Consider the following 27,097-nt stretch of genomic DNA (forward strand, 5'->3'; position numbering starts at 1 on the left):
TAAAGTGGCACACATCCCGTACTCCCAAAGCACCCCATACAGGATAGCCAGAGGGGTTTGGTCTATGTATCGAAGTACATAATTTGTGACTCACTGTGTGCCTTTCATCAAAAGCACACACTGATAACTTGCCAAAAAAGGTTGACTCATCAGAAGAGCTTTTCTGGTTGATATGGACCAAAATATTAACTCAAAGCTTTATCTTCAGATTTTTGGGATCTCAGAAAAATAAAAACTGTTATTCCTACACTGGTTTTCTTTAGTGTGTGTGCATGTCTTCAGAGCTGTTACTGTGTCCAATGTGTATTAGAAAGAAATAAAGCACGGTATACTTTATGGCGAATGTGTTTTCTGTTTTCTAAGTCACCACTGTATGATGTATCCATTTAAAGTCGTAGATTGATCTGTCTGTCTGTCTGTCTGTGCATTCCACTGCACAGTTAAAGGCCATGGTGGCAGCAGGGCTCCCTAATTGAGACGACACTAATTATCATCTTCATGTTCTAGATTGGATCAGTGCTGATTAGCCTAAAATTAGACACACAGACACACACACATAGAAACACAGACTTATATGCACAGTCTCAACGGAGTATTACTGTGATATACTATCTCTGTGGCCATGGTGCCACAGTTGCACTCCTGTATCTTCTAAAACTTGGCTCTACTGTGTCTTACTGTGCGTGTGTGTTACCTCCAGCTGTCTCCACATGTGTGTCAGGTTGTGTATTTTGCAGTGGAAGCTGCTCGGTAGTTCAGTGCCACTCCTCTTCAGAGACTCGGCTCGGCCCAGCAGGTTGGTCTTTCTGCTCTCCATCATCATCAGCTCAGTGTGGCTGCTCTGGATAAGGAGGACACACGTATGAACAGATACAATCCAACTTGACATTTAACTCTTGTTTGGCAGCTGTGTGAAGCACACTAGTTAAAAAAACAAACTCGGGATTCGTTAATATAGCCTTAATTAATGGTACCACACTGACTGGGCATTTATGCTCGTCCCACTCCTACATGTTGACCTTTAAATTAGCCACAAATTTTCCTTCCCTTTGAAGGAGACTGCTCCATATTTTTATTCTTGAACTCTATTAGAGTTACCTTGCTCGATACTGCATTCAAAATAATCCTTGTTTATCTCCTACTCGATCTTTGTGCCGGCCCTCATTAATTTGCTGTCAGCAACAAGCTGTTTTAGCTCCTTTCCTTTGAGGTCACCCTCCTTTTAAGCCAGCTTTCTTTTTATTGGCTGCCCCTTGTAAAAATAAGGTTTGTTCATCAGGTCGGTGGGGCTGTGTGTGCCTGAGATAATTATATTAGAAATACCTGATCTTATTTGTAAATCTGAGCTATTGGCTGATACGGATTACTTGCACATATGATGACTTTAACCTGGCGCATAAAAAGCCACTTTAAACATGGGTGTTACTTGCATAGCTTCAACCACACCTTTAATGCACTTTACAGTGTTGAAATAATTGATAATGTGCTTAACCAGCTTGACTTGTCCAGCACCAACATTTTAAAAGGCAGTATGGCTGTGTAATTCACCGCTGTTGATTAGTACATTCAAAATCACGTTCCACATTTCCATATATAACCCTATAGAAAGCTATCCTGTCCAGTTTAATGTTTTAAATCATTAAAACATCAGCATATCTACAGTTAACCTTTTTTCTTACCATTTACAGGTGTGGGCACACAAATACGGTTGAACTATTTATGGTTCTGTACTGGAAACTTAAAGCTCTTGCTTAGGATAAACGACTGAGGCAGTGGTTGCTGGTAATTTTTTTATTCCAAAACACGCTTGACAAAGGAAATTTGTAATGTCAATGTTTCTATGTTTTGACATGTTGACACCATGAAACTGGATCTCCACTTGAATCCATTGTACTTGCTGTGAATCCATCTACAGGGGGTGAGTATTAAATGCTCAAAAGACAGATTTTCAGTAGAATATTCCTTGGTCTTTCAAACGGGAGCACATTTTTTATTGTTATTGTTTGCAGCTCATCTCATGATGAAGCGTTTGAGGGTGTCGCAGGAGTTTTCAGCAGATTTCACTCACTGCTTCACCTGCTTTGACCGCTTTAAAGATAAAAACTCTGTCGCACCTCTGCAGCTCCGCAGTCGCGCAGGAATCAAACACACTTGACGGTAGACTGTGGAGTCCTTTATGGAGAGATTTTAAAAATGCTCCATTTTGTACCAGCAAGTGTTGCTGAATATTTTCCTTCCCTTTTGTGCTTGAGTTCTGTAGTTGGGGAGTGAAGGAGCTGCAGGTTTTTCTATTTTTGAATCTAAAAGTCACACTTTCAGGAATGTGAAGAAAAAACATTTAAAACAACTGATGCAGTTTTCTAGAAATATCACAGTTTTTCCCCAAAGTTGGAAGTTTTTGACACAACTGATTGACAGCAATCGACCAGGCAATTTCCTACTTGTGTCTTTTATCACACTGACAATGGAAAACAGGCTGATCTTATACCTTGTGTCACTTTGTTTCATTAAACGTTGCCAAGTAGGCGCCCATAGTTAAATCCTACCTTCAAGTCCATAAGAGCCCATAAGAAGAAATCAAGTTGCAGTACAAATAATCAGATTTATATTTACGCCCAAACAGGAATGGCACCACTCGTATTTTTACCTCTTCACTTTTGTTGTGCACAGCAACAATTGTCTTCTATAGTACACTGACTTTATGGAGAGAATGGCAGTAAAGTGTACCTTAATTGTCAAAGCTCTTCATTTTTATGTCTTTTGTGCTTTCATATTGATTTTTTTTCTTCCTTTTATTTCAGCTCAGAAGTTCTTTGATGCTAAACTACATCATTTTGAGTTGATTTAATTTCCTTTCTCCCTTTCGTTCTTCTCTCTGGATATTGCGCTTCCAACCAACCACATTTTTGCTTGTTTCTCGAGTTTTCTCTCCAGCTCCTTTTTTTGTGGTCTGATCTTTGTTTACTCTTTGTGGTGTCTTGATTTTTGGCAACTTCAATTCTTCCATTTATGACTTATAGATTCACTTTCTGGTTTCTACACTGGCTAAATGTCTTGTCTTTAGCAAGTACTTCCAGGGTTCTGCATGCCCTTCCAGCCATTATGTCCCCTTTATTTTATGAAGTCCAAGGTTTAGTTTCGTAGTTCTTGTTCCACTTGCCCTTTCTCTTCTTTCAATCCATCTTTTTAAATCTCCACATTTATTTATTTTATCTACTGTAAAACACCACTTGCACTTATTTGCCTAATTCATCCATCCTATTTTCCATCCATCTCTTGTCTTCCCTGTTTTCGCTTGTTAGCATAACTCTCCTCTCCCTCCATGCCTCCATATTTTTTGGCTTAATTTCCCTCCTCCTCTCCTCTTTTCTCTTTCTCCTCTTTTCATTTTCTGCATCGATAGCTACTCAATTCTACTTTTCCCTTGTCGTTTATCATTACCACCCGGCCCTATTTGAATATTTAAATGTCTCTTCTGTGACTCTATGTGTGTGTGTGGATGTATGTATGCATGCATGTTTGTGTGTGTATGTGTATGTGTGTTTTTGCTGTGCTGTCATCAGAGAGGCGGCGGCCATTTTTCAATGTCGACGATTCTGATGGAGATGCTATCGCTCGGTGCTTCACGGCCATCCATCCCCTTCACTTAGCTAATAGCCACGCCGCGAGAACGAGGGATCGAAGGCAAAAAAAATAGACGAGTGGAAGGTAAATATGTCGGCGTCGCACTCTTCTAACAGCCAGGAAATTATACGATTTATTCGCTGATGGCAAATATTGATTTAAAAAGGGGATAGGGAGCCAGTAGGGAGGCGGCAGGGGGGTTGTTTTGTTGTTGTTGTTTGTTTGAAGGATGCCACTGATCCAAAGTCAAAGAAAAGAGGGAGAGAGGGAGAAAGGAAGATAGACACGCCGATTAAAATGCATGAGATCCGAACTTTGAGATAAGTGCTGAGAGAGGGATCTTGGAGAAATGGGAGGGTGGAGGGGAGGATGATGGGTGAAGATGGGGGGGTGGAAGGGAGGGTTACATGGATGGCTAGCTGTGATGTATTCATGCCTCCAGTCAATCTCCATGCAAGGATGGACTAAGATACACAGGCCTAAGGATGGAGAGAGACAAAGAACGAAGTAAAAAAGACAAGGACTGAGATAAAGAGATCATGTGCAGAGGAAAGAAACAGAGAAAACTACAATAAATAGATGGAAAAGTAAAGGAGCGCTGCTTCAATGACACTGACACCATGTTCGCAGTAAGAGACTCTTGCCGTATGATGGGAATTGAAGCTCAAACAAATGCCGGCAACACACGCCACGACTCAAAGCCTCAAAAGTTGGCCAGCTGAGAAGGGTTCAACTTTTTAAAAATATCCAAAGCTTAAAGCAGGCTGCAAACTGGTGACAGCAAATATTACCATTCCACTTCTAACAAATGAGCATGTTACATTTTTGTAATCCCCTGTAATTGTTAGTGAATAGTTTTGATATTTTCTGCGATATTAAAAACTTTGCTAGGTCAGGACACAAGATATTAATAAATACAAAAAGATGTTTCTGCAAATATTTCACCATAAAAGCCCTGTTGAAAAAATGCAGGATTTCTGTGCAATGAAACATCAGAAGTGGCCAGCTGAAACATGAAGGTGTGATGCATAGCAGCACGTTTGGCGTGTGCCAATATTCACAAAGGTGAAAATGGCGAGCACAAGCTGGGTGTTGTGTGTGTGTGTGTGTGTGTGTGTGTGTGTGTGTGTGTGTGTGTGTGTGTGTGTGTGTGTGTGTGTGTGTGTGTGTGTTTTGCTCATAGTTTCAGTTTCAAACTTTTAAAAGTAAAACTGCCAAAGATTAGAAATGATGCATCAGCAGTAGTTTTAAAAAGCAGTTTTCACTTTTGGTGACAGAGAGTGCCTTTAGTCTGTGACTATTTGATTATGTCTAACTAAAATGTTTTCTTCCACTTTTGCCACTTTTTTATTCTCTTTCTTCATATAATACTTCTAGGGTTCAAAGAGAATGTGACCTGTGACATTCTCTCTGCTGTATTCTTTGAAACGTGGTAACATTGATATCCATGAATGTCTTCTGAGGTCTTCTTCTTTTCCTCTTCTTTTGCCTGGCAGCTTACTCATCCTCTGCACTTCCTGATTCACAAACTGTCCTCCATCCATCCATCCTCCTCTCTTCTCCAAAGAACCCCTTAGCATATTTCCAGCTCAGTATCTCTGTCTAGACAATTAATAAAAGGACTTTTCTCCTTCCTTAGTACCTCACCTTCCCAGTCATCTGGTAATTCTTCCCTATCACCCACAGCCTGTCTCAACACGTTCCTGAACTCCATCCAACATTAGTCCAGCATCAGTCTTCAACTTTCAACATTTACTTACCCTCACTCACTGCCTCTTCTTGTCTGATGCTGTCGAGCTACATTCTCCCATATCGTTCAGATTGCACCTTTTGCATAGGATGTAGTCTGCCAGTGTGCAGCTTGCTTACACTCTTACATGTAATCCTACAGGGAGTGCACAATTAGTAGGCAAGTTGTATTTTTGAGGAATAATTTTATTATTGAACAACAACCATGTTCTCAATGAACCCAAAAAACTCATTAATATCAAAGCTGAATGTTTTTGGAAGTAGTTTTTAGTTTGTTTTTAGTTTTAGCTATTTTAGGGGGATATCTGTGTGTGCAGGTGACTATTACTGTGCATAATTATTAGGCAACTTAACAAAAAACAAATATATACCCATTTCAATTATTTATTTTTACCAGTGAAACCAATATAACATCTTCACATTCACAAGCTGTTCCTTCTCTCTCTTTAGTTGTCTTTGGCCAACAGTAGCACAGTTTCCACTGGCACTCTGCTGGCCAACAGCACCATAGGAAGTTGTTGTTAACCGCTCCAGTATGGAAATCCCATTCTTTATGATGTTTGATTTGACCAAGATTTTACACCAGACGTAGATTTTACCCCGATGCAACTGTCTCCTCTCCTTTTTATGTCGGGGCTGGCACTAGGAGTACACTGGCTTGTGCCCCCCTGCCCCCCCAAAGCTGGGTTAAAATGTGGGAATCAACAAACTTAGCATTTTGCTGCTGAATCCATTAAAAGTTTCTCTGGCACAGATCCCAGCGTCTGTACAGAAAACATTAAACATCATTTGTTACTAATTTAAACTAATTACTTGTTGCTTCAGTCCCATATGTTACATATGTGACTCTAAAAAAATGTTTATTCACATTTCTTTGCTCAGATTGAAATTTAGATGAACGCAGCAACAATATGTGATGCAGCTGTGAAAAAGAAAGACAGCATGCATTTGTACTCATTTATGCAAAAATTGATGTATGTAGTTTAGTAAAACTAATGGATATACTATGTCAAAGTCTGGGTGTATATTTCTACACTGAATTTATTCAGTCTTTTCCGAGCTATTCAATAAAAAACGTTAAGCCCCAAAGGCAACACCTTCTCATCCCAAATGACTGCCATTGCAGGTGTAATGGGGTGTAATGGTCCTAGTGGTTGGATGGTTATGGACTGTCTAACAAGTAACAAAAAATCAACATAAAACAGTGAAGGAAGTTCAGGAAAAGCAAATATTCACATATTCCTAAATGGGAATGTCACCAACGGAAGAAAGTTATGCCAGAAAATCATGCAGCCCACTACTTTTGAAACTGTCCGTGTCATGCTTTTGCCTCGTTTCAGTCCGAAAACTCTTTGCGTGCTTCGTTATTTTTGCTCCTTTGTGATTGTCTGCCCCACCCTCATTAGTTTCACCGGTGTTCAGTTGTTTTCAGTAGTGTTGTTTCTCCCCCTGCCAGTTGTCAATTTCTGAGTTTGTCTTCCTCTGGTTCCTTCTTTGATTTCTGTTTTGTTTTAGCTAGCTCATTTTCTGATTGAATCAGTCATTAGAGGCTTGTTTTTTGTTTTTTTCTAATCCTGCCTCAGTGCTCTGTGTTTGGGTTCACCACATCCCACTGTGGTGTATCATAAGAGGTCAACTCTGACAAGATAAAACAGATGTTCCTTACTACAAAGGAGAAAATTGTACAATAGGAAGAATTATTTTCAATTTGTTCAACATTTGTTTCCTAGGATGTCACTGTACAATAAATGCATATGTTTATGGTGTAAGCTGGCGACAATTCATCACTTATTTCTAATATTCTGACACACTAAAATCTGCTCCCTACAGACAATGAATCTTTGCTACTGCAAATATATTTTTAGAAAATACTTCTGTCCATTGTTGAAGTAAAGCTCTGTGCAAATAGATTAATGAATCACACATCAGAAAACAGTAAAATGACAGAGCTTTCCCAAAACACACAAAGAGAGAAATGGTGGATAAACGCTTCACAAAACAGATGAGAGGGAAACAGGGGGAGTGGAGGAGAGAGGAGGGAAGGGGGAAAGGAAGAGGGGGAGAAAATCAACAAGCAATCATAAGTTTAATTTGGTCTCCATATTAATGAGCACGGAGCTGAAATGTCAGCAAAAATGCAGTCATACATGAAAAACATTTAATGCATTTTGAACATTAGGTTTTTTTTCTCCTTCGCTCGTCTCGCAGATTCATCTTATCCGCCAAATGAGAGAAGTTTGTCGGAGGCTGCGTAACGGAACGATTTTGTCGTCGCGGCAACTAAAGTTTGTGGGAAGTGATAAGGACGCATCTCTATCCTCCGCCTCGTGATCGTCTTTTCTTTTTCCCCTCTGTCTTTGTGTCTCCATCCTCTTAATTCTTCCTCACTCTTTCTTTTTCTGTCTATACGGTTTCTCTTCTGCAACACTGTTCCTCAGCTCCTGTTGCTGTTCTAATCTTCAGAAAACTATTTCACCTTTTTTCTCTTTAAGTCCTGTTGCTTCTTGTTTTCTTCCACTTTCTTGCTTACTTAAGTTTATTGCAAGGGTCAAAAATAGCAATAAAACTACAGAATTATCAGGATGGAGATAAAAAAAAGTCTGCTGTGATAGACATGTGACCACTCCAGGTGGTACCTGGGATATGCTCAAGCATCCACCAACGTTGAACTGGAAAAGTGGTTATAAAGTGGATGGATGAAAGTCAAATGAAGACTGGGCTTACAATAATAGTGGTTAGTTGCTTCCTGTGAAAAATTAGATCTTAATTCTATGAAACTAGTCTTCTGTGAGCAGAACTCTGTCTGGTTTGTTTATCTCCATGGACTTATAAAGGGACACATGTAACACATACAAGTTTAATCCATTGACCTACAGGTGGCAATATCAAGCCAAGACATACATCAATGGACCACAAAAAGAAGAGAATGAGGAAGAAAACTCGAAAGAAAACCATGAAGGATATCTAAATATAAAAGTGAAAAGCAATGCTTTTAAGGCAATTTAACCTTTGATTATACAGCATTACTGGGGTGTGGCTGAGTGGGTTTTCTTACACCTGTAACCATAACACTCACATGATGCCACATCGTTGCAAGGTTAGATGCTCAACCTCTGGCAGTCAGCAAAGACCGGATTTTTAAGCTGACTTTAATCAGAGACATTATGAAAGAGAATATAAATTTATTTTGATTAGGATTCAAAGAAGTGTACTAAAGCTTCTTTTTGGTTGACTTGTTGCAGGTGCATAAGACGTAGAGCATGTATTTTTTAAAGTACGCCAGTAAAGCATATACCGTAATTGTCGGGCTATAAGCCGCTACTTTTTGCACCAGCTTTGAACCCTGCGGCTTTTAGTCAGGTGCGGCTTTTCTATGGATTGTCCATGATTGTTGTCATATCGTAAGAGGATTTGTTTTGTTTGTTCTGCTGTTGTACGGCACTACGTTGCCTGGCGGAAGGATCGGGGTTCAAGAGTGGTATGTTGGTCACGTGTCCATCCGCCAGGCAATATAGTGCCGTACAAGTAGCGCGAAAAACAAACTTCAAAGTAGCGCTACGCGTTCAGCGGGAGGTGTGGATGACGAGCGCGGATAAACTTGCGAAAAGCAAGTTATGCCCAACTCCACCGGTGGATTCTGACAGCGTGGAAAAGTGTGAAAACATCCACGATCACCAACGGATTTCTAAGGGCTGGACTGCTGCATGATGGAGAGGAGGACACCGCCACGGCCCTTCTGAGGGTGTTCGACTCTGACACTGACAACGAGGATTTCTTTGGTTTTGAAAGTGACAACGAAGGAGAGAAGCGGAGAGTGGATGACGAAGCCACCCTGAGCCTGTTCGTTCCGACATTGGAGAAGAGGACTTTGGTGGTTTTAGTGCGCAGGAAGAAGAGAAAGATGGTGAATGACTGACTTTTCTTCTTGTTAAAGCTGTGTCACTGCACCTGAGCCTAAAAGGTAGTCCGAATCTATTGTTCTGGTGTGCTGTAGGTTACTGTTATGTACTACATGTGCATATATGTACCCATAACTTGTTTTTCAAAATATTAATAAAAGGGGTGTGTCTCCAAACAGCCATCTCTTTCCTGACAATTCGCTTTGTGCATATTCTCTTACATATGATGAGTCAACATTGAAACACCCGCGGCTTTTAGTCAGGTGCGGCTAATGTATGTACAAAACAGGATTTTCCCCTGATTTTAGCTTGTGCGGCTAATATTCAGGTGCGCTTTGTAGTCCGGGAAATACGGTATGTCTGGCCCTTCCAGGTGTGACCATTATTAAATGTGAGTCTTTAGGGTTCTGGTTACATTAAACAAAGGTTTCTTGTCATTAACAAGAAAAAAAATTCTCTTTTGAGCTACAGAGTTTATCCTGTAACTGTGTTTACTCTCTGGATTGCTAAAACCCTAAATCTCCTGAACTGTTGTTTTCGGATGTGGCATGTCTATGATAAATGTTTGTTTGGGTCTGCGAAGGCGAGGGAAGGCTTGCAGTCATGGTTGAAACTGACAGCAGCTTCCTGTAACTAACACAGATATTTATTGACCAATCCAACAACCCTGACCCTGTCTTACGTAAGTATAGTCATCAAATGTCTATTATAACTCCAGCTCATTATTAACCGTTCTGCTTCATACCCCAGCGTTCCCCCACTTAACACCTCCTCTGTTTCATTCACTTCATCCTCTAAAACTCTCCTTCCTAAGCAAAGAGTGTGTATGTGTGCTGGATATACACAAAGATAGAGAAAAGAGGGGAAAACACTCTATGCTTGCTTACATTTCAGTGTGTTTGTGTGTGTGACTCAGTGTCTCCGACTGAGATGGATGTTCCACCGACTCTGAAAGAGGAGGAAGTGGCTCTGTGACACCCCATTTATACTGCTAGACACTTCAACCTGTGTGTGTCTGTGTGTGTGTGAGGAAGGAAGACAACACAGCCATAAAAAAAATCTTTAAGCAACACTTCCCCTTCCAAATAACCATTATTACTCTATTTAATTGTTACTTTACTTTAACATATCGATTTCCAAAAAAGATTTCACTAAAAAATACTGTATGGTATAAAAACATGCATTTTTATTTAACATTTGGTGTGTGTTTATTTTATACCAGTGCCCCATTTACATTAAAAGTCATCACAACAGAATAATGCATGTATTCTCGTTTCTATAGTAAACCTTCTGTGGTCTCTCCAGTAGGGACCTGCAAAACTACAACTGCTTGCTGTCACCAGAAGCAGCGCTTGGTTAAGCTAATTATTCATATTTTATTAAGTTATCAGAGAGCTGCAGACAAACAAGGTGGAAAGTAATAAGGACAGCCCTGCACACCAGCGCAGTACCTCGATGTAGGAAACGAATGGTTGTATTCAGACAGTGTCAGAGTAAAGTGACCATTTAGTTAGTGGACCAACGCATGCACAAGCTTGCTGCACAAGCTAGACAGCACACAACATTAGCTACAACTGGAAATAGAGCAGGGCGATATGACCAAAAATATTTATCACAAGTAGGGATGGGTACCGGTATCGGTTCTGACATTTCGGTGCTTTATTTCCTGAGATGTCACACACTTTGGATTCTAGCCAATCATTGTACCTTTGCAAGCGTAGTAGGCGGGCTCAGGTACGTACATTCTTTTAGAGCAGAGCTACAGATTAAAAATGCCCAAGGCGAGGCGGTCAAAGTCTGGCTGTACTTCACAGCAAAAGATGCAAACTCCACCTAGCGACGTATAGCATTTTGTTAAAAGCTGAGACATGCGCCATATTTGATAGCTTGGTGCGAGACCTCACACCGGGCACATCTACTGCGGGTGAGTTGCCTGTTATCGGACCCGGAGTTAGCAACATCCCCCAAAAACCCGAAGAGGACAGTCCTGGCCCCTAGCCCTGCCAGTGTAGCAGAAATGATGACGGATGATGATGGCAGCAGCAGCCGTTCTTCTCTGGGTGAGTAGCTTAATGCTGTTCGTGTGTAATTTACGTTGAGTAGGCTAACCACATTATTAAATTAATGCACGTAAGGTGAACTAGCAAACACCGTCGTAGTTACATGCAGCTGTCTTCTTGTTTGATGGCAGAGTCTCCCTTCACCCTGGCCAAAAAGGCTAAAATGACCAAAGAAAAAGTGGAAAACAGCTAAACATGAGAGGTTTTTGGACAAAGTTTGTGTTTTTTCGATTGATTAAGCACTGCTTCCAGCCAAGAGTGATACCATAAATCCCCTATAGCTGCAGAAAAGGCTAACATTGTTATCTTTTTACAAAAAAAACAGCTGAACATGAGAGGTTTTTGGACCAATTTTGTGTTCTCCATTCTTTAAGCACCGGCACCGTTTCAAAAGTACCGGTTTGGTACTGGTATCGGATAAAACCTAAACGATACCCATCCCTAATCACGATATACATTCGAAAATTTGCGATAATGATCTAACTGACGATATAATTGACACTAGAAAAAATACTTCACAACTCCACAACTTTATTAGTGCAAAAAAACAAAAATTTATGTATTTTCACTTAAACAAGCAGCTGTTTTTTTATATCCATTAAGTTATATAAAAATTTAACAGTGCAAATGCAAATTCCTTGCTGACAGTTTAACCAAAAGGCATTTCCAGTGGAAATTGGCCGACATATCCTCAGCATAACCATGTATAATATCCACAAATCTTAAAAAGAGGTTATACACATAATGCTCCGACAATCCATCAAGCGGTGCAGGTTCGTAGCTTAGCAAAGTCGTACTAAAACATTTGACGGATTTTCGAGCGCCGTGTACATAAAATCGTTTCGAGGTCAGTAAACACAACCAGAATTCATACATAAGGCACACGGGATTATAAGGGGCACTGTCGATTTTCAGAAAAATCAAAGGACTGATTTCAAGTGTGCCGTATTTTCCAAAAAACACGGTAATAACGACGGCCCGCTAGCATGCTCTACCAAAAATAGTGCTTTGTTGTGTATCTGACGGACGAAAGCCAAACCAGTTCCACACCACTGAAGTTGCAGCATTTTTAAAAACCAATTCTGGTTCATCTGTTTCATTCAACGATCCGCTTTCGCCCTTCTTCTTCTCCACCATGCTTTTTCCGCCATGTGCGTATGAAAACAAAGGCACTGTGCATTTTACCCATATTCTATCGCGATATTTCATTTTCTTATCGATGCCAAACATTATACCGGTATTACCATGAACGGTATGACATGGCGCAGCCCTAATTGGAAAGCTAATCTGCTGTCCAGGATTGTCAGCCTCAGTATCCCAAAAAAGCCCTCTGTTATACCTCTAGGCAAATCGATCAGACCCAAACACCTCCAAACTCTTAATAGCTTTAACCACAAACAATTTTACTCAGCTGGAAAAACGGAAAAAATAACACATTTGTGGCAAGTAGCCCCAGTTGTGCACAAAAAGTTATATGTTACAAACATCATGCATAGAGTAATATATTTTTCCTCTGTCATGATGAGGTAATTAGTGTAAATGTGATTTGAAATTTAAAATCATACTCTCTGCTTTCTGAGTAGCTGAGATTCTGGAGGTTTCTCTTTCGCTGAATTAAAACCCTTTTGTTTGGACAAAAAGATGCAAAAGAAAAAAAAAAGCAAAGAGGGAAAAAAAAAGAAAAGAGACTTTCTCTGTTTTCAAACGAGGAAACAACAAAAGGCCCGGCAACATGTTTTAATTGTCACCATGGAAACCAGATGAATGAGCCGTTTGACTGGCCGGTAATGACGGCTCGCCATTCAGCCTTGCAGCGAGTCACGCGTGAGTTTGTGTGCGCGTGTGTTTCGAGTGTGTGTGTTTAGCTGGGAGGTCATTTGTACAAAGCAGGGAGGGCAACATATCTACATGTCTGCTGGGACAGAAAAAATACGGCGCGAGAACAGAGACAACAACTGCCTGTTATGTCTGCAGCATAGCAGCTAAACACATGCACATACTAATAACTGAGACGAGGAGAACAAATAAACAATCCCTTCAGCTTTTTACAGATTTCCTAATTCACCACAAGTTGCTACTTCAGCTGTTTCAGTGTGTGATTTATATCACAATATTTTACAAAAAAGGGAAAAAAAAGAATCAAGACTTCACACAGATTTCTGCAGACATCATCAATTAATCTTTAAAAGGTGTCAACAAAATATTTTTTGAGTTTGTATTTTTACTTTTTCAGCCCATTCTTCTAACAGACGAGTAAAGAAAAAGAGTGTGCTGGCTGTGGGAAGGTTGAGTGACAATGGGATGTCACTACTTCATGCCAGGTGACCTATGACCCCCTAAGAACCCTGGGAATTCACTCATTCCAAGACATTACATGAAAAAAGTTTGCAGAATTCCAGAAAATGTGAGAAAAGCATGCACACTAATGCTGAACACGAAAGTAACAACAAATGTGTCTCTGTCAGTGTCAATGTGCGTGCTCCTTTTTTGTCTTTCTGTGTGAGGGCCAAACATTTTCAAAAATAAAGGTCAGCTTCTGTTAAAGAGGATAACTTGGTTTTGCAGATTAAGGCCAGAATTAGCTTTGATTAGATTCTTCTTTCTGGCCTGTAGTCAGACTTCACCCATGATGGAGCTCTCATGACTTTACAAGTATAAATGTATTTGTGTGCTTCTAACTCTACAGGAAGCTGGAGAGATCACACTATTCAGCTTAGAAACAAAGAGTCTTTATAGTGACGAGGGGTGGGGAGGGCAAAGAGAGAGAGAATTTGTTGGTACAGGAATGGTTGTGTTGTTTCTGTGTCGTCTGTAGGTTTGTTCTTTCAAAATGTACTCTTTACTCTTATTCGAGAGAAGTAAACTTGAGAACATTTCTGTGACATGGGATCCTGCACGGTGGTGACTGTATTACTTTTTGTTGTATATGTTATGTATCCATTGCCTTTTCATATGCATATTGAATTCATTTGTTTCGATAAAAAATGACACCAATAAAGCCTTACTAAATCAGAACTAATGACATTCTCTGTGCTTAATCACAGAGTCAATGTGCTAATCATATCAGTGGTGTTTTTGTGCTGAAGTGTTCACCGCTGACTTACAGTCTTACTGAGGACAGCAGGTGCTGCTGAACAACACTTCCTCTGTTTTCGGCTTCCGCCATTGAGTGTGTGTGTTTGTGTGTGTGTGTAACTGGAGTTAATGAGAGAAACCGAAAGTCAGAGTGGGTTGATGCCGTGGTCTTCACCTACACTGCAGAGAGAACCAGGCTTTTATCTGACAGGCTTTTATCTCTAAATTTATGGTATTCTTTAATAAACATCCATTACCACGTCTTAGAAAAGACTTCCTGTTTTTTACTCTCATCCTGTTTTGATTCGCTGTTCCAAAGTACACTCACCCTGCTGGTTTTGATGAATTCAATCTCCTGAACATTTCCACCAAGAGAAAACCAAGCCACCATGTTTTACAGCAAATGTGTAATACACAAATAGTCAAAATCCCCCTTCAGGAGGATTTTGAGGTTCATGTTTTTATGATATTTTTAGATATAGTTGCAATTTTACTTTAAAATATTTGCAATTGTATTTTTCATATTGTGTCATTTTCAGTTGTTGCTCTTTATTTAGGTTTATGCACCAAAAATATTTGGCCAGGTTTAAGAAAAGGTCTTCGTTTAGGAAGAAATAGACACTTTTACCACATTAATCAAGTTACAAAGCTCCATTTTCCTTTTCATTGGAGTTGACATAGTCCTACCCCTAGAATAACTCCCAGCTCCTACACAAAAGTGGGTCGTCTTTCAGATTTTAAGTCTGTTTTTGTGTAAAAGATGATATTTTGTATTGTGGATTGTGGCTAGTATAGTTCTTTTCATCGTTGTGCAGAGCTGTATACAGGACCCTGTACATCCTGTGTCCCATAGAGGTTAACATTCCTAATATTCTAGTTTATTCTAGCAGTCATGAGGAAATGCCTCAACATTAACGATGTGAAATGCCACTAACACCTGCAGTGTAATAACTGTGATGGGAGAAAAGGAAGAATTCATGTAATGTTGTTATTAAGCCACAGGGAGGACTGTTGTGTGTTTTCTTAAGTTATCATTTATAACTCTCATTTGTGTAACAATTATGATGAAGATCCTTGAACAATTAAGTAATGCTTGCCGTGATCGTCCACCAAAGCTATCCAACATGTTTTATTGCCTAAACTAGTCCTCTACTATTTTTATTACGTTTTAAGGCATGTCTTCTGGCTCCTGTGTGCTCCTCTGGGTTGTACATGAAGGCAAAAGCAGCCTATCACAGTGGCTGTTTGGGTTGGAGTAATTGTGAGTACTTTTACCTTGGAACATTTTTTAAGGCTAGTCTCTCGTTTGATTCTCGATTCCTTTTCTTTGCTCTTTTTTTTTTACCTTCTCCTCCACCTTTACCTCTTTCATCCAAAACACACACTCCTGCCCCTCCTCTTTTCTTTCTATTCCAACACAATGACAGAAGTGTAATAGCATAGCTGTGTGTGTGTGTGTGTGTGTGTGTGTGTGTGTGTGTGTGTGTGTGTGTGTGTGTGTGGGCATCCAGCACAGCGACCATGTAGCCTAAACGACAGACAATCTTTATTCTAATGAAGAAGGTGCCAAGGTCACAAGAGAGCAGTGTGATGAATGGAGAAGACACACACCCACACACAAACCATGCGCCTGACACATTAATTGTGTACTTGAGCTTCCAGTCGATCTGCAACTGTAATACTGTGTGTTCTCTCTCTCCCTCTCACACACACAAACAGGTTTAAAAGGAGGCTTTCCCCTTGAGATGACTTTTACGCATTATTCTCATGACACACACTTAAACAAACTGTCAATGGAAATAAAATTTGTTGGCAGGTAAAAGGCAAACTGCAGCGTGTGTGATCTGCTGTCCGACCACTTTGAGACAAACCGCCACCAAAGCTCAATAAACAGAGTTTCTTTATTTCTGACTGCTGCAAAAGATCTTAAATCAAACCGCTTTGTTGCCTCTTTGTTCTTTGGTGTGCAGCTCTAGGTGGGGTTACTGTAGGAGAAGAACTGGGAAAAATAGGAAATGTCAGAGTATGTGTTTCTCCTGCGAATCAGTAATAGGTTTCCCACACCCACCTATGCAGACCTGTGGATTGGAGAATAACATTTAAAGGCGTGAGCGAGTAGAACCACAGAGGCAGTAGTTGGAAATGCGTAAGTCAAGGGTCGTAAAAAAGGTGTCGCTAAGAAACACTTAGCAGTGTTTAAGTGACAAAATCAAATATTGAAATGGTGAGAACTGTTACTGTTTTTCGTTTCAGCATTTACTTCACAAAATGATTCCCGCTTCATCTCAGGGAGAAAACTTCTCCAATAGGACTGCTTTGAATTCTGTTACTGCTGATCGCTTCAGTCTTTGCTTTTGTTGCTTTGGAGGGAAACTCTGCAAACATGTTTATAGCCAACCTTGGCCTGACATTGGCTCGATGCTCAACGTCAAACTACTTTTAGTTCTGTATTAGATTCCTGCTCAATTCTGTGTGTGTGTGTGAGAGAGTGTTAGTGTCAGGTTTCAGTCAGAAAGTGTTCCTGGGAAGCTGAGGGAGTCTCAAGAGAGATGAGATACAGCAAGCGAGGGAGAGAGCGAGAGAGAGAGGTAGAGAGAGAGCGAGAGAGAGAGAGAGAAAGAGGAGGAAAGTTGGCGAGATGCTGCTGAGTCGTGTCTCTTTGTTCTAAAGCAGATATATCCCCGACTTTATCAAGACTGACAGAACAAACGCACAGGAAACAGCCTCCCACAGGACACATAATCCACACACACACACACAGATGAGAAAGAGTACGAGCACACAAAGACACAGAGGTCTGATGTGAACACACACACACACACACACTGAAACATATATAAGAAAATGTGAGAAAGTGCGGAGACACACATGCGCACATCGACACAAAGACACACAGCACGAGCTAGCGGAGATACAAACACACACTTTGCACGTGTGCACATTTAGAGCGCAAAAACACGCACTGTTTACACGTGTGGAGCTCCAAACACATACATGGTTAAGCTCATACACTGTACGCACTGTGAAAAGAAAACACAAACATGCTGCCAAGGAAAGCATATGACAACAATGTGCACACATGTGCTCACACACAGACGAGAAAGACTCAACAATAACCTCGTGGAAATCATGGAAGGGTCCAAATGAAAGGTGCACAAGGTCAACCAACATATATATATATATACACACACCCGCATATAAAAAAAAAGGAACCAAGTGCATTTACATTTTGCTAGCACATATTCTTGGATTCTGCCCCTCTGCATAACACCCAGTTCAAAATAATCCTTATTTACTTCATACTGGGCAAAACAGGCACATACAAACTCTTGTCCCAATCCACTGAAGCTAGCTTTCTTCTGATTGGCTGCCCCTCATAAACAGAGAGGGTGCTTTGAGTACTCCAGGAGAGTAGAAAAGTGCTATATAAGAATCAGTCCATTTACCATTTACCCTATCTGAATAAAACTTTTTTACAAACTTCGTCACACATGCAAAGACTATTGAAATCTATATACTTTTACAAAAGCATTTGTAATAAATTCCAATTCGCTGGGTATTTATTATTTCCCTGCAAATGCAACGTTACATTCTTCATTTGCATTTTTTTGTAACCGAAATCAGTATCCACGATGGAAGTTTGTTTGACTCACCAATAAATATGCGATGAAGTATTTGAAAAAGTCTTGCAGGCCCAGCAAAAACTGGCCTTAGTGTGTGGTTTTATTAGTTTGATAGAACTGGCAATAAGTTTTCGCATGGACGGCCTGTTTAAGGTCATAGAAAAGCATCGGATTTGAGTTTGAAATAGGATTTTGATCACGGATGATTTCCCACAACTACGAGAGATGGATATCAGTAACTTTGTTTCTTAGATTGCTTTGCTTTTTGCTTTTGCAATCCTGTAGCTTACTTTACTTTGACAAACAGGTTCTAATGCAGTGACTTCTCGATTCAACAGGTCTGGCAGTAATCATGCCTGGTTGTTGGCTTCAAAAATACTTACTTTTCATGTCATGATTATTTACTCTGATTTCAAATGTTCTTTGTAGTGTGTCCCAGGGGGACCATATTAGCGCTTGTTTGTCTTTATGCAGCACCTGCTGCTGAAATTTTCAGCTCTTCGAGCCTTGTGTGCCCTCACACTGTCCTCACAGCGGTCTAGGGCACAAACCTGTCTAAAAGTGTGAGCAACAAAGCTATGTGAAACACTGTGTAGTCTGCATGTCTGAAGCAGACCGCTTGGGGACTATAAAAGTCAGAAGGCCAGACACAAAATTGTCGTACTTCAATAATAACTTGAATTTTTCATTGTTTTGAAATGTTGCGTTTTTGAACTTTTGCCTTCATATCATATTCTTATTGACTCAGTGGAGTTTCTGCTGCTGTCAGTGCTGCTGTTGAGACATTTAGCTGGTGATTCTTTATACATGGATGTATTATTGCATGAGTTCATGCATAATGTTAACTATTATTACTACTTAACTACTTTCTTTTGTTTTGTGTTGTTCTGATTGATATTACGCTATATAGCCACACAAAGGGACAGGTAATGACTATGACACTGATGTAATGTTCTGCTGGGAAGCCTGGGGTCCGGGCATTCTTTTGGATATTATTATGACACCTGCTACCTGTTTAAACATTGCAGTCTCACAGGAGAAAGAGCCCAGATTCTTGAACGAGCCTCCAAACTACGAGGATCCTGACCCAATGTCCTTGTTGCTCAACAGCATTAGCTTACTTTAATGCTGTGGTTGATTGGGCTACATTTTCTGCAGTACTTGTAAGTGACATCCCAATGAGAAGATGCTGTTATTTTTCTTCTCATGGTGGAAGATGTGTAGGACACATATCTTCACGCAGTCCTCTGAGTCTTCATTGTTTATGCCCAAATAACATCTGGTACACATACACACATAAAAAACTCAAGAAGACAGACAAAAGTTGACTGAGTTGACTGAGGGATTGGAAATATACGGAGATAAGTGAGGAAAAACACACACACAGACACACGTGTGCACACACACACACCTCCACAAAGAGACACAGTCCCAGAAGACTTCAGTTCTCTGCTCATATAACAAGCAGCGACAAACGACAAAACGCGACATCAGGATGTATGAGCCGAGAAACGTTCGACTCAACACATCGTTTCCCGACACGCGGATACACACACACACACACACGGCGAGCACACGGCAGACACACACCATGGCAGCAGCAGAGCTCTGCAGGTCTCTGGAGAGAAGAAAGGGGAGTATCAGTCTACAAAGAAAGAAAGAGGAGCATGTGTGTGAGTGTGTGACAGAGAGATTTTCCTGAGCTGCAGGAAGTTTCTTTTGTAGGATAAGGAGAGATTTTTGCTGTTTCAAAGTGGGTTTTTTTAAACGATTTTCTCCTTCATTTCTCACCCGCATCCTTTTTCTTTTTCTTCCTTCTCTCTCCACCTCGTATTTACAGTCAGATTTTCTTTCTGCGTGCGTCATTTTAAAGATACAGAGGTCAGATCTGGAGCATCTTTTAGTCCCTTTCTTCTTGTTCCTCCTTTAATTGTTCTCTTTCCTTCGTGAACTTTAAGTCACACGTCAGCACATTCAGATTTTCAAGATGCTGTATTTGTTTCACATTTTGCTTTTCTCTTTCCATATTTTCTTTCTAACTTTATGCCTGCTCCTTTGTACCCTTCTTTTTTCTCTTTCCTTATTAAATCCTTTAGCTTTCAATTCTTTCCTTTGTTTTACTTCTTTCTTTCATTAAGTGAAGCATCATTTTCATTCTTCTTGTTTTCACCTTCCTTTCTTCTTTCTTTTCTTAGAGTTTCATCAGTTCTTCTTTTTTAACCACTGATTTCTTTCCCCTCAATGTTCCATCCTTTTCAGAGTTTGCAGTTTATTCTTCTTCTTACTTTTGCTTCCTCTTGTTCCATATTTAACATTTGGTCTTTCTTTCTTTTCTACTTTTCATCTCTTTTTTCCCATTCACTTCTTTCTTCCTCCATCTTAGTTATTACAGTAAAAGGGTTGGAAAACGTCACTATACAGATGTTTGCAGGAACAAAATACTTTTGCTTCTTTCTTCCAGTTGTTTATTCTTTTTCCCCTCCCGTCCCCTTCTCATCCTCCCTCTCTCCTCCTGTACGGAGGGAGGTTGGGAGCGTTAGGAGCACAGCGAGAATTGCAGCAACAATTACATGTGAAATTAGCCTCGCCTCATAGCCTGCAGTGTAATTCCAGCCTTCTGAGGCGTGGCAAAGTCATCTGTCTCTAATTAAAGATTTTCTTTCTCTCTACCTCCCTCTCTCAGCCTCCCTCTCTCTCCCTCTCGGGTTAACATTCATCTTCATTCATCCCTCTCTCTCTCTGAATCTGAGAAGATTTGGGTAAAACCTAAGTTATTGCAGGTTAGAATTTTTAGCAGTTAAAACTAATGATTTCCAACTTTACATCTCACATACATGCATATAATATTTGCTTTGGATTCTTTACTTTCTATTTTCGTTGTTCATTGTGTTCTTCTTTTAATCAGAATAGTCCTGTACAGCCGTCTGTCTGACTTAATGAAAGACGCATACATCTGTGTTTTTCTTTAACTCGATATTCCCCAATGAAACGGAATAAGACAGATGCACTGACAGATAAAGTGACAGCAGAAAGAGGAGACAGAAAAACAGACAAAGCTGAGAGGATATAGGACTTAAGCCTTCTGTATGTTTCTCAGGCATGATTCTCTACTGGAATATAACCTAGACCGTGTGTGTTGGTGTGCTCAGCCTCCCGGTGAGGTTGTGTACTCTCACTGTTGCCCTCAGGGCTCAAGATGAAGAAACAGAGAGAGGAGCGAGAGAGGAGAGACACAGAGGACAGAAAGAGAAAGTGAAGCTTCTGTGTTTCCATCGTGTTTCTACAGGAGGCTTTCCTCTCCAGACAGACAGGATTGCCAGTTGTTTCTTCAAACGCTTAAAAGTTTGTTGTGTTTGCATTTTCCTTGCATTTATCCACGTTTTTGATACGCGACTATGATAACAACTTGTGTTAACCAAGTAACATTCTTAAAGTGGCAATTTTAGAAAAACACCACACTTTTGTTGACTTCAAATTAACATCCATGGGATGGCTGTAGCTCTGGAGGTAACACAAGTCATCTACCTAAGCTTAAGGTTTGTGGCTGCTTCAGTCTGAAGACATGATAGGCTGCAGACAAGACACCGAACCACAAACACACAATGTTACACTCAGAGCACTCGGATGTAGAAAAAAAGCGCTTGTATGAATCTGCATGAATGAGACGTCGCATGAAGAATTTTGAAAGGTAGAGAAGAAATCTGCTGTATCAGAACCAGATCATTTTGCTCTATGACAACACTGTAAACATGATCTAGATGCTTATTGCTAGATCTCTGGATGCTTCACAACATCCAACAGTGACTAAACATAACAGACTGTATGAAAAAGTTACACTTTGCTCATTTTGGAAGGAAGCTGGCGCCCAATCCAAGCCATGAACACCTCATTCAGTTTGCCGGTCATGTGTCAAAAATCTCTGAGCATGGACAAGAAGAGAAAGAGCTTTGGTATTTCAATGGTATGGGAAGAGCCACAGAATAACTTTGATGACTGACTGACTGTTTAGTCAATATTTCTTAAAATTCCAAAACTAAATCATGTATCAGTTACCCTGACCTCTCATCAATAATGAGACCTGTTCAGATGAAATATATTTTTTAGGGTTTTCTGAGCTTCCTGCTTGAAAATGAAATGCCCAAAATTAATTGAGTATTTCTCTGCAATTACAAACTCTATGTATACAATCTTGGTATCAAAATAAAGCTAACACTTGTGAAATTTTATCATAGGTGTAAATATTGCAGCAGATATTACTTTGTCAAAGTTACTGAGACTGGAACACAGAAAGAGTAAGTAGATTTTATCTTCGCCTACTTTTTTAATTTATTTTTAGCATATATTTAACATATATATAAATTTAATAATATGCTTCAGTTCACATTTCATTCCAGAAATTCAGTATCCAACATATAACCATCATATGTGCAAAGATTTATATTTCTAAAGTGAAACAGTGAAAAATTACAGCACTGCCACGTTCATGTCACTTCAACAAATCAAAAGTTGCAAGGCTAAACCCCATGTGGGCCCAATTTTACTGCACGTAGCGTCTGTCCAGTCACGTGTCTGTAGGTGGGTCTTAAATGGAGGTTGTTGACGGAAATGACTCTGATGCGGCTAGTTAGCCGTGGTAACTGCTGATATCATGAGGCTACCGGCTACCGGTGAAATAATGGAGGAAATCGGGACGGTAAGCCAATTTCTGTCTTAGCGCATTTGCACCACTTTGTGTTTTTGTGGTCGGGACCTTGTGAATCGGAATTGAATCAGTTATAGTGACGAGCCCTTGTAATAACTCTGAAAAGAAGTCACGGGCCTTACTCAAAGGGTTAAACTGCTTTTGTTTAGAAAAATAAAGACGTTTTATAGTCTTTTCTCTCCCTGCATCAGTCTGTGTTAATCATTTCTGTGTTTCTCCTTCTGCTTTAAAGCACAGATAACCAGACGACCAGCGAAAACACGCTGCTTGTGTGTACAGCCTCAGACAGAGCTCGCACTCTGTCGCACCCACACTGATTGGTTTTGGAACCCAGTTAATGAGCAGGTGTGTGTGCGAGCGTGTGAGTATATAAGTGTGTGTCTGCAGCCCAGCGTTCCATCAGAGCACCATGGGCTATTTGAAATGAGAATTTAGCGGCAGGGATGCACACACACACACACACCCTCAGTCCTGATAGCCACTGTAATTAGTTGGACTCCACTGGAACTCGCCACAGGGAGAGAGAGGAAAAGAGACAAAGAAAGAGAGAGACGGGTGGGGGACATGTGTGATGACTTAATGCAATGAAACAGTTTCACATAAAATCTTGAACTGAAATTTCTGATTTTTACCAAAGACCCTAAGTCTTAAGTATGCCTCCACTTACACTTTCTGTAACCGTTCCTTCACCTTCCTGCTTTCCTTAAATCTCATCATGTAAGGTCTCCATCGCACACACAGAAACAATATTGTTTAACTATTGTTATCAGGGCTCAATAATGCATGAAAAAGAAAATGCCAAATTCAAGACCATCTCTTTGTATTTTCATGGTCTCCTTGTCCTCCTGTGTGACCTGCCTTTTCTATCTTTTTCTCCCACTTCTGGTCTCTCTTTGTCTCTTTTCTATTGGTGTGTATGTTTGCGTATCTATGGAATTGGCACACCTAGAAAGGCACCATGAATACTGAAAAGAATACATAGGTTTAGGAGGAACAAATGCATCCATACAGATAGCATTTCTCTCAGCAACACAATGCAAAAACACATGCTACATGCTACATTTGTGAAGTATTTATTTCATGTTCCTTGAAAATATTGACAAACAACAAAGCTACCTATCACAAGTATTAGCTAAAAACTGCCCAGTACTACGTAGGTTCAAGTAACCAAGATAGAAGTTTTTGCTGGATGAATACAAAGAATTAGGTCGAACTGGCTGAAACAAGTATCAACTGATTCTGAACTGCGTTTTAACAATCACAGCATCTCCAGTGCTTTTGTATTCTATTATGTCCTGCTGCAGTCCTACCTCCAGTTGTTTTTCATTAGTAATTTAAACTTTCACTGATACCCAATGTGTTTATATATGATAAAGAGACATCAAATGTGTGGGATGTGCTTTCACTTTATGTGTGTGCTTGCACATTAACTCCATGCTTTAATGTTTCCCTGTGTATTTTTATTAGCTGTGTGCATGTGTGTGCGGTGAGTGAAGTTATTTCTGTGTTTCAATTAAATATTATCATGGTCTGTGAAATGTCACAAACACACACACACACACACACACACACACACACACACACACACACACACGCTTCTAGGAAAAGAGCACTAGCGCCGCCTCCTGTGGACTTGGGGACAGAACCTTGATCATCTACTGGCTGAGTTTGATGGGCCTTGATGTGTGATTGGTTGACACTCTCTACAAGGTCCGATGCTTGTTTCATCTCGCTGTGGGCCCGCGATGTACACACCAACACAAAATGAGGCACACATGCACCAGCTGGATCCACACAAACGGTCAGGGACACAGCTGAAACATGCACTGAAAAAAGTGAGCATCAACAGAGTACACATAACATGAACACAAACAGAAACCTGCACGGAAAGATGAAGAAAAAAAACACACAGAAAAATAATCACTTGGATAAATAACAGGAGACAGAAGACAGAAAGGAGAGGGGAAGACATGGATAAAAGTTTACTGTGAAAGACTTGATCACATTCCACAGTAACTACCACTGTAACTACCACTGTAACTAACCACTGTAACTACCACTGTAACTAACCACTGTAACTAACCACTGTAACTACCACTGTAACTAACCACTGTAACTACCACTGTAACTAACCACTGTAACTAACCACTGTAAAGCTACTATCAGAATTTGTTTTGATCTTCATTTCACAAAATATTTCTATTTTGAGGAAGGGGAGGGGCCAACATTCACACGCATTCCTACTGGATGCTTCAGAGAGCAACTTGGGATTAGTAACTTGCCCAAGGATACTTGGCATGCAGACTGGGGAGCCAGGGATCGAACTCTGGCTAGAGGGTTGCCACCTTGTGCCTTTGGATCAGGGAACAAGTCCTGACTATCATTTGCACTTATGCACCAAAAAACAACTAAGAGTACCTGGCGTCTTGTGGTGCCTGAAGTCAGGTCCTTGAAGGCGCCCAATCTGGGAACTAGACTAACCTACTGAGGGAATTTAACATTCAAACAGTGAATGACAGTGTGACCACATTATGTGAGACTGGGAGAAATAGTTTGTCTGATTTGAACCCGAGCAGTGTTTTGCTATTGGACTTCCATGAACTAGAATATGCTTAAAAAGGGATTTACTAACCACAGAAAAAGAAAAAGAAATACAATTCAAAATACAAACAAACACTGTGTTTGAAGACAAGGGTGTCCATAAATGCATGTAACACCCTAGGCCACAAGTCAATGAGCAATTTTGTAATCATGTTGACAGATCCATAGCCGTATGCTCTAAGCACTCTAGTGTCTGACAGAGATTGTCAACTCCCATCTCTGGCAGAACTTCAACAGAATTCCAAGGACAGCTGACAACAGAATTTCCATAAAGGATACTTTCTGATTCAGTAGCCTCAGAATCTCTGCTTTTTGCAGACAATGTGGTTTTGTTGGCTTCATTGACCAACAAAACCACATCGTCTGCAAAACGTTTGCACCAGAATATGAAGTAGCTGGCATGAGATTTAGCAGCTGATAATCAAAGATCATGATTTTTGGTTGGAAAAGGGTGGAGTTTAAGTATTTCAGGGTCTTGAACACAAGTGATGGAAGATGGAAGTTTTTCACAGGACTGGAAAATTCATTGAAAAACTAAATACACCCCTAGAGAAGGCGAGAAGCAGCCACATATTGCTAATCAAATGCACTTAATTAACTGACAATATTATACGTTCACACAATGAGGAAAGACATCAGCAATCATCTTAGAGAAGCAAATGTTACTGTCCATGACTGTGGGAAGGCTTATAAGGTCTTTTCCAGAAAGTTTTAACTTTAAGTAACATTTTTGTACAGTGAAAAAGATTATTCACAAGTTGAGAATATTCAAGACAGGTACCAACCTTTCCAGATGTGGATTTCCTGTCAAATTCACCCCAAGGTCAGACTGTGCGAGGTTCAGAGAAATATTTTTAAAAAGCAAGCGCTACATCTCAGACTCTACAGACCTCAGCAAGTTAAATATTCAAGTCCATGACAGTCCAGTTAGAAATTTTTTTAAAAAGTATGGCTTGTTTGGAAGGATTCCCAAGAGAAAGTCTCTTCACTCTGAAAAGAACATGGCAGCAAAGCTTAGGTTTGCGGAGATTCATCTGAACAAACCACATCTGAACAATGTCCTTTGAAGCAATGGACAAAAGACCCAAATTTGGCCATAATGCACAGCAAATTTTCTAATCTGATCTGATCCGATCATCCTGTTTGGTGAAAAACACAGCATATCAGCACAAACAACTCATACCAACTGTAAAACATGATAACGGAGGGGTGATGATTTGGGATTGTTTTGAAGCCACGGGACCTAGGCACCTTGCGGTCATTGAGTCCACCATAAACCCCTCTTGATAACAAAGTATTCTTCAGTCAAACGTGAGGTCATCTGTCTTTTTAGTTTTAGTTGTCACAACACAACTGCGATCCCAAATGCACCCGCAGCTAAATGACTAAAAAAGAAAAAAAGATCAAAGTCCAGACCTCAACCCATTAAAAATGCTATGGCAGGACCTGAAGAGAGCTGCACATAAATGAATGCCTACAAATCTCAATGAACTGATGCAACAGTTTTAAGGAGAGTGGGCCAAAATAACCACATAATGAAGTGAGAAACTGATAAATGATTACATCAAGATACTGATGTTAAAGATGCTTCTACAAGCTACTGACTCATGGGGTGTACTTAGTTTTTAATTGCACTACAGAGAGTTTGGTGGAAACTTTATTTTTCACATAAATGTAGGGCATTTTTTTTACAAATGTAAATATATTACTGTGTGCTGCATACTATATATTATAGTACTTTTTTATACTTATAAGGTGGGCTTT

General features: G+C 40.2%; 1 protein-coding gene across 1 annotated transcript in view; it reads right to left on the reverse strand.

Moving 5' to 3' along the window:
• akap6 (A kinase (PRKA) anchor protein 6) overlaps window positions 1–27,097 on the reverse strand; it is a 238,045-nt gene that overhangs the window by 59,650 nt on the left and 151,298 nt on the right. The window contains exon 16 of the mRNA XM_085440867.1: window positions 695–841. Coding sequence (XP_085296993.1) covers window positions 695–841 — 147 coding nt within the window. The remainder of the gene's footprint in view (window positions 1–694; window positions 842–27,097) is intronic.

The sequence above is a fragment of the Copadichromis virginalis genome, linkage group LG19, assembly GCF_057382275.1.
Source record: "Copadichromis virginalis isolate Kocher_CV1m ecotype Utaka linkage group LG19, C_Virginalis_male_GT1.1, whole genome shotgun sequence".
NCBI classification, from domain to species: domain Eukaryota; kingdom Metazoa; phylum Chordata; class Actinopteri; order Cichliformes; family Cichlidae; genus Copadichromis; species Copadichromis virginalis.